General features: G+C 41.7%; 1 protein-coding gene across 1 annotated transcript; it reads left to right on the forward strand.

The window, feature by feature from the left end:
• The first annotated feature begins 3,037 nt into the window (after positions 1-3,037).
• On the forward strand, positions 3,038-3,649 carry LOC123135945 (probable DNA-directed RNA polymerase subunit delta). The gene is made up of 2 exons (XM_044555216.1): positions 3,038-3,109; positions 3,218-3,649. The coding sequence occupies exons 1-2, from the start codon at positions 3,038-3,040 to the stop codon at positions 3,647-3,649; spliced, it is 504 nt and encodes a 167-aa protein (XP_044411151.1).
• The last annotated feature ends 5,621 nt before the right edge of the window (positions 3,650-9,270 follow it).

Here is a 9,270-nt window from a genome sequence, read left to right on the forward strand (position 1 = left end):
CCAGCCCCGATCTGGCTGGCGGCTGGCAGGTCCTCGCCGACACCCGGTCGAGTAGCTCCGCCACTGCATGCTGTAGTAGCCCTGCCGCTAGCCTACCTGCTCCTCCTTCCCATCCATCGGCTGGACTCCTTCACCCGTGGGCTCCTCCCAATCTCTCATCCCAGCAGCTGGTCGCTATCTGCTCCCGACTGCCTGCTGCCGTCGCTGCCGACCTGCTCCTCCATGGCTTCACTGGTGAGCAAGGTAACATCTTCTTCCTCTCTCAGTCTCTGTAGCCATTGTGGTCTGGTACATCATTGATTCAGTTTCCAATTTCATATAGCCATACAGTGAGATGTGTGAGTGTGATCACTGATCAATATGTATGAGTCGTAATGATCTATTTGGGGAGTAGATGTAATGTAAGTATGTAACTACTTAAGATTAGTAGATGGATGGGTTGTTCCAACTAAATTCTGCGGACATTCACTCCAATTACAGTAAATTAGTAGACGAATGATGGCTTGATGTATGCCTGTCTATTATAGTAATAATTGATGTATTGGTTAAAATGTTAATGCAGAAACACTCCAATTATAGCAATGAACTAATAATCCATGGATATTCTGCTTAGGGTATATTAAATATTAATTGTGGGATGATCTGTACATTAAAAACTCGTTGTTTAGCAAGTTAGGTGTAGGTTATATTAATTTTGGGAGGATCTGTACGTGTAGTAGTTGCCTAGCTGGGATTTCTTATGCTACTCTAACATACTCCAAACTCCTAACAAATCTGATTTTCTATGGTATTATCTGTAGACTATAGATTAATTATTTAATACTACAGATCGCTCATTGATACTTATTATGTTTGCTCATTCAATATATTTGTAGGGGTCTACGGTTGCCTCTATCGGTGCAAGTTCTCATACTCTCAAAAGAAATTCAGATGACATGGGGTGGGAGTTTGCAACCTTGATCAATCCTTTAGATCTACAACGAGTGAAGTGCAAGTTGTGTGGAAAGGAGATGGGTGGAGGCGTCAATAGGATGAAGCAACATATTGGGCAGGTAAAGGGAAGCATGACAAGTTGCAATGTAGCCACACCAGATCAGCAGAAAAGGTGTAAGGATGCTTATGAGGCACCACAAAAGAAGAAGAAGAAGCTGAAAGAAAAACATGATGAAGAAGTACGTGCTGAGGTTGTCATTCAAGTTGATGATGACAATAACGAGGAAGAGCTGCATGCAATTGGAGAAGGTGAAGCTCGCAAGTCAGGGCCTATTGATAAATATGTGATGCCAATTGATCCTTCCATCCCATTGAAGAAGTTCTAACAGAACATAAATGATGCAATTAACAAGGAGAAAGCTTACATGGTAGGGCAATATTTGGCTAGATGGATGTACAAGAAAAATATTCCTTTCAATGCTGTCAATGATGATGACTTCAAGCAGTTTTTGAAGCCCTTGGTCGGTTTGGTCCTAAATGGAAGCCACCTTCCCAATATATGCTCCGAGACAAGATGTTGCTGCAAGAGGTGGAAAGAACAAAGGATTTGATGAAGCCACATGAGCTTGAGAGGGTGGAAACCGGGTGCTCTATCATGACCGATGCTTGGACCGACAAGAAAAGAAGAAGTATAATGAATTTGTGCGTGCATTGCAAGTTAGGGACCGCCTTTCTTGAATCAAAGGAGGCGTCGGCTGATGCACACACAAGTCTATACATCTTCAATTATGTAGTTGAGTGCATTGAGAAAATTGGTATGATTCTTGAAGTCTCAAGTTTACTTTCATTCATTGATTTTCATAATGTTGTAGGTGCTGATTTTGATATTTTCCATCTTGTAGGTGCTGAAAATGTTGTGCAAGTGGTCACAGACAATGCTTCCAGCAACATGGGAGCAAAGGAGATGCTGAAAGGAAAATGGCCAAAAATATTTTGGAGCTCATGTGCAACTCACACCCTCAATTTGATGGTAGAAGCAATTGGGAAGCTGAAGCAATTTGGCCCTACAATCATCAAAGCTAAGCAAATGACGATTTTTCTTTATGCACATCATAAAACATTGTCCTTGATGAGGTCTTTCACGAAAAAAAGAGACATTGTTAGACCGGGGGTGACACGATTTGCTTTGGCATTTCTTACGTTGCAAAGTTTGGTTTCTAAAAAGAAAGAACTAAGGGCAATGGTTTGTAGTGATGAATGGGAAGCATGCAAGCACACGAAAATGGTGAAAGGAAAGGCGGCCAACGCCACAATAATGAGTAGGGGCTTTTGGAAAAATGTATCACTTTGCATGAAGGTATGTTTATGGGGGCTGTTTTCATCTAGTCATATGTTGGGGTGTTTGCATCTATGTATTTATACATTGGGGCTATTTGCATATTGTCAAGTAGTCATAGTTGTAGTTGTAACTTGTGCATTTCTAATGTTGGGGCTGTTTGCAGGTGCTTATATGACTCATTTGATCATTTTTATGTTACCTTGCAAGGTTTTTGAGCCATTGGTGAAGGTGCTTCGGTTGGCTGATGGGGATGGTCCATCTATGGCCTCTATGTATGGAGAACTAATAAGTGCAACAAGGAAAATCAAGGTTGCTGTTGAAAATTCAGAAAAAGACTATTTGGTGATCACTAATGCCATGAATACCAAGATGAGTGGGAGGCTGGATTCTCCATTGCACATGGCAGCATACATCTTGAATCCCAAATATAGTTATGCTGACCCGAGCATCTTTACGGATGTGGAGGTAGTGGTTGCGCTTATGGAAGTCATGGAGACATTTTATTATGATGATGACATCAAGCAAAATAAGGTGTTTAACATTGACTTCACCAAGTTTTAAAAGAAAGAGGGTATGTTTGGGAAGGTGGCTGCATTGAAAGCAATGGAGAATAACAATTTCGATGCCGGTAAGCATGTTCTCAAAGCAAAAAAACATATTATAACATTTATGAAATTATGGGCTGATTGCATGTTATTTCACTTGTCTCAAATTGTAGCTGATTGGTGGTCAACTTATGGATTACAAACTCCTACATTGCAACACATGGCCACAAGGATACTCAACTTGACCACAAGTTCATCCGGATGCGAAAGAAATTGGAGCACTTTTGAAATGGTAACTCTTAGACTTCTAACAATTAGTCAAATCTGAATATTACAATTTGTCAAATCTGAATATTCTTCTCACAATTTATTTCATGAGGCTTCCATTTTCATTTTGTAGGTAGATGCAAAGAGGAGAAATAAACTAGATGTGGCCCGTAGGGACAATCTAGTTTATATCCAATTCAATGGAAGGATGATTGATAAAAGAAAGAAGTTATCCTCTTCTAGTGATGTTCTTCTTGGTGAAGATGCGTCACGAGCAAAAGATTGGATATGTGAAGAGGCATACATTGATGATGAGTTTGGTCCCACTACGGGGGTGCCATACAACATCATTGATGAAGCAGTGGGGGAAAGCGAACCTACAGAGCTTTGTAGGAGTGCACGTGTTAGAGAACTCCATGAAGTTGAAGAATACGTTGAGGATGATGATGATGAATCTGATCATGTAGTAGATATGGATGATGATGAGATTGATTATGAGTCCGATGATGACGGGGTGATGGCAACCAAAGATGATGATGATGATGAGGAGCCCCCGCAGCCTTGAGCCATTCGTCGCAAACTTATTTTGCTTGCTGTTTGTGTGCCCGAACCTTATGTTCTTAATCCTTATTACCTTGATACCTATTTCTATGTGTGTGGCTGAACCTTGTTAGCATGTTACTTATTTGGCTATTTCTATCTATATAGCTGAACTTATTTGGACCTTGTTACATATTCGTCTTGTGAACCTTATTAGGAATTATATTCGGTATTTCCTATTTGTGTGGCTGCTATTTATCTTTACATGCGGATGCATATTGTGTGGCTGCCATTTATTTTGTATTCCCTATTTGTGTGGCTGCCATTTATATTGACATGTTGGATTGCATACTGTACTGTGGGGTTGCATATTTATCTTGATATGTCGGATGCATATTGTTTGTTATTTCCTATATCCGGGTTAACAATTTTACCTCTTGTGATATTGTTTATGATTTTTATTTTTCATATACCTATAGTACCATATTTTGCTATATCATATAACTAGGAGCATGGGAGTGTGGTACAATACATAATTTTTTTGAATATACATTGCTAAATTCCTATTTAATCTACCGATTAATGTTCGACCGATTAATCCAGTTAATAGGCCGATTCACCGATTAATCCTTACTCCCAAGCCGACCGAGCAGTTACCAGTTACCGAGTTCCTCAACATTGGTGAAAACAGTCATAAATGGTTAGAAGAGGGAGGGAGGGAGGGTTATATCGAGAGCATGTGTGCGAGAAAGACACCTCGGGAGAGAGTGTGTGAGCATGTGTGAGATACCACCGATGGAGAGTGAAACTACACGTAAAAGACTGCTGTACACATTGATTAAAGATATAAATTGTATCCAAATATTAGTATGGGATCATAATATTTGCAATTCGCGTAAGGAACGGTCATTCATCCATCAGACATCTAGATTCTATCGAATTTGAGCATGTCTATGTTATTATTCAACACAATTGATCCACATACTTAGTATTTTGAACTCCAGACAATGCATCGCTTTAGCAATCGAATATAAACATGAGTATAGTTCATGTTGTGTGTGTAAAGCACATTATACATACAAAAGTTACACAATGAACATTATAAATAGCTACCTATGAACTAGCATACATTTGAATTCAACTTAAGGTGATTTAAAAAAATCATATTCAACATGAAGTCCATTCAATTATTTGAATTTGATATCATGGCATTTGTAAATCATACCTAAATTATGGGGGCACCAATCTTTGCTCTGATTTTGTACATAATAGGATATGTAGTCGTGTACAAAATAGATTCAAATTTAGCTCCTCCATTCCAAAATAATCGTAGTTATAGGATTTTCAAGTGTCAAAATTTCAAAAAGAAGCGGATAATTTAATGAGGTTTTCAAACATACAATGTCAAATATAACGTTGTCTATTTAGGTCAATCCTCATAGTTCAAGAGTACTCTAAACGTGAATGCTTGTGTTTCAAAATTTCGAACGAATAGCCAAAAGAGCCTCTACTCGCCGGAAACCGCGTGAGACCAACGTTTGGTAATTGGTAGTACAAGGAAATTACTTTTCTAATAACTCCGACCCATGAAACCTACCGGCCCGACGTCCAAAGGTCTAAACCAGGGTAGGTTTGTAGCTTCATCTACACGCCACGCAACCGCCTCCGAAAAACATTCATACACAATGGCCGCCTAAGCACACATGCGCGTGGCCGAAATCGCTCCCTCCCACTATTTGGGACACCTGGGATTACCATCCTACCCCCGACCGGCAGTAGGTCTGAAATTTAAGAGGGGGGCAAAGTTTGTACTTTCCCCAAATTTCAAACAAGCGCATCCCATCTTCTGTTCAAAAAAGCCAAAAACAAGCGCGTTCGAGACGAAACATGGTTCTCCCCCTCCCCCAGCCCACCCGTCCGATTCCCCATTCATACTCCGTGGGTGCAAAAACTACCTCTCCACCAGCCGCGAAACCCCGACGTCCTCCGTCCGCCACCCCATCCCAACAATCAACCGCCACCCTCCTCCATCACGCCGGAGCCGATACCCCTACGTCGTCGTCCATCGCAACCTCAACGCCCTCCATGGCTAGTAGTTGAAGCCGAGGCCGAGCCGTCCGTACCCGAGCCAGTTCAACCATGCCGTCCTGCGCCTCACCGCCGCCACTCCAACTTTGCCACCGTCCACCGCACCGGAGCTGTTCCTGCTACACCGTCCTTCGCCGCCTCGGATCTGCTTCCCCTCCGCTGATATACGGCCACGGCAACACAGTCAACAATTTGGCCATGGGTTTGTCCAAGGATCCACGGCTCTCCAAAACATCGGTTCCCCCGGGAGAAAAAAGAAGATCGCACGCGACATACGGAGGAGACCACACTAGCAACCGATAAGGGTACTCCTCTTCCCTTATTCGTGCAAATCTTACGTGTCTGCTTGCCCGGTATTCATCCCATAGAAGACACTAGTTGACCGATTCTTCTTGATACTAGATGTTCCTAGTAACTCGCGATGCACAAGGTTTCTCCTCATATACTATTTCACCTTAGCTAGAGGTCCGTCGCCCCCCTGAATTTAAATTCCTGGTCAGTTGATTCCCAATTAACGGAAGCATTCCCCGGCTTGTATTGCTTAGGGGTGTATTCCCAATTAACGGAAGCATTCCCTCCAGAGCTAGTCCGCCTATTACGCCGGGGAAGCAACTCCTCGGTGTTTATCTTAGGGGTGTGTGGGGCCTAGAGCTACTGGCGCCCGATCTGGAGGTCGGCCGGGATTAAAGGGATGGCATGGGGGCGCTACCAAGCACGGCGGTGGTGTGAGGTCCAGGGGAGAGCGGGGCGGCGGAGGTAGGGGTCTGGGCTAGTGGTCGCTGGCGGTTCGAGAAAGATCCTCAACAGTGACTGGCGGGAGGTAGACGAAGGCTATCTGCCCGTTCCTTATAGATCAGACGGTTCATGAAAAAAATGACTGACCTATTTATTTTCAGTCGACTGTTATCTTGATATGACCACATGTGGTGGTGTGCTGGAGGAGTACCTGCATTTCCTGTGCTCATATATTACAAAATCATACGGAGTAGAATCTAATTTTGTTTGCCATGCAATGTTGTAGAGCTATCATATGTCTCCTGTCATTTATTTTTCACCCACCTGCTATCTGCTACTTTTACAGTGCACTAGTTCTGCACACACTTCATCCATACTCTCACTATTGTGTTTTTATGCAAGGGTATTTCAGAGTCTGCCTCGAGAGAAGCAGAAAAGAAAAGAGAGAAGTTGAGCCAGCTTTCCTCGCGGGTAGGCACGGCATGTTACAACGCTATAAAGGGTGCAATGTCAGCAAATGGAGACGGTAAACGTAGCTCTGGAGTTGATGACCTCGCTCGCAATGAACCACCATGGCAGGTGCTTGCTTTAACTTCACGGTGTCATATGTGGTTGCATGTTCTATATGGTGTCTAGCTTGTATTCGAAAGGCCGAAGTCGGTCTTTATTAAGATAAGGAGAGATATTTTTTACATGAACCACCATCCCGTGAGCACCAGAAGACAAATACCTAGTCATGGCACTGGCCGAGCCAGTGACAAGCCCAGCAAAGACATGCATCACCTGGAAGCCAACTAAAAAGCCGCGATGGTGGCGAAGCAGCCCGATTCCCACCAGGCTCTCTGGTCCTAGATGATCATGCTCACCACTCCAGCCGGATGTCTAGCTTGTATTGCTTCCAATTTGGTTAAATTGCATCTGCTTAGCTTACACATTATACTTTTGAATATGACATGCGTTTCTGTTTTTGGTACATACTAGTACATATGTGTATTAACCATGTTCTTACATCAAACTAATGTTCTTGTCTATCCCTCATCAATCACTTATGATGAGGCAGGCAGGCAAGTGGACTACTCCTCATTTAAAGAATGCAACATCAGCCTCCTGACATGATTCTCAAGAAACAACCAAGGCTAGATGAAGATAGTGAACGTAGCTCTGTAGTTGATTACCACATTTCCCCTACACTAGCATCGCAGGTGCTTGCTCTAACTTGGCAGCGTGATATGTGGTTGCATGTTGCATATGGTGTCTAGATTGTAATTCTTCCAATCTGGTTAAACCGCATGTGCTAGTCTTCTTAGCTTATACATTATACCTGTTAATGTGACATGCCTTCCTGTATTTAGTACATAGTACATCTGTCTATTAAGCATGTCCTTACATAAAACTATTGTTTTTTGGTATCCCGCATCAATCAATATGACGAGACACCTTTAGTATATGCAGTGCGATATTAGTTGCATCTTTCATATGATTTATAGCATGCGCTGCTTCTAATTTGTTGAAATTCCATTTATGATGGGACGCTTTTAACTTGGCAGAGTCATATTGGTTGCATCTTTCATGTGGTGTCTAGCTTGCATTGCTTCCTATTTGTTGGAATGGTTTCTGCTTAGTTTACACAAACAGTTGTGAACATGCCATGTCGTCTTGTTTTTCATACATATTCCATCCTGGTATCATGTGTTTGCCTTACATCAAAGTAGTGATTGTTAGTATCATGCATGAATGAGTTCTGAAGAGAGAATTTTATTGCTTTTTCTTGTCAGTTTTACTTGACAATTCAAAATCAATAAAGCAGAAGGAAGTTAGCAAGGCAGCGGATAAAGGTGCTCCTTCCAAACGGAGGGCCTCTACAGTTTCTACTCCTCCACCCCAAGATGATTTCCAAGACAACACATGCATAGACACTCACCGTAGCTGTGTTTATGATGAGAACATCTCCCCTAGTGCACCATCACCGGTGCTCCCTCTAACTTGGCACTGTTATATGTGGTTGCATGTTATGTGTGATGTCTAGCTTGTATTGCTTCTAATTTTGTTGAATTCCATCTGCTTACTTTACACATTATACTTGAATAAGACACGTGTTCCTGTTTCTAGAACATACAATATCTGTCTATCACACCATGTTCTTACATCAAATTACTATTGTTGTGTAACCTGCAACAATCACTTATCATAAGACACGTTTGACTTCAGAGTGTGATATAGGTTACATCTCGCATTCTTGTCTAGCTTGTACTACTAATTTGTTGAAATGGCACTTATGACAAGACAGTTTTAACTTGGTAGAGTGATATTCATTTCATCTTTCATATGGTGTCTAGCTTTCATTGCTTCTAATTTGTTGAAATGCCTTCTCCTTAGTTTACACATCATAAGCTGTGAATATGCAATGCTATGAATATGTAATGGCACTAATGACGAGAGACCTCTAACTTGGTAGTGTGATGTTGTTTGCATCTTGCATCTGATTTATTTCTTGTACTGCTTCACATTTGTTTAAACACCATTTATGACGAGACACTGTTAACTTGGCAGAGCGATATTTGTAGCATCTTTCATATGGTGTCTACCTTCCATTGCATTGCTTCTAATTTGGTGAAATGTCTTCTACTTAGTTTACACATCATAGTTCTGGTTATCTCTTCCGTCCTGTTTTTCGTACATATTACATCCTCCTATCATGTGGTTGTCTAACATCAAAGTTCAGTTTGTCTGCATCACACATTAATTTGTTATGAAGAACTAAATTGTTATTCGTTTTCTTGTTGGCTTGACTTAACATGGCACAGAGAAAGAGGAAGAAACACA

Source organism: Triticum aestivum, chromosome 6B (genome assembly GCF_018294505.1).
Source record: "Triticum aestivum cultivar Chinese Spring chromosome 6B, IWGSC CS RefSeq v2.1, whole genome shotgun sequence".
NCBI lineage: Eukaryota > Viridiplantae > Streptophyta > Magnoliopsida > Poales > Poaceae > Triticum > Triticum aestivum.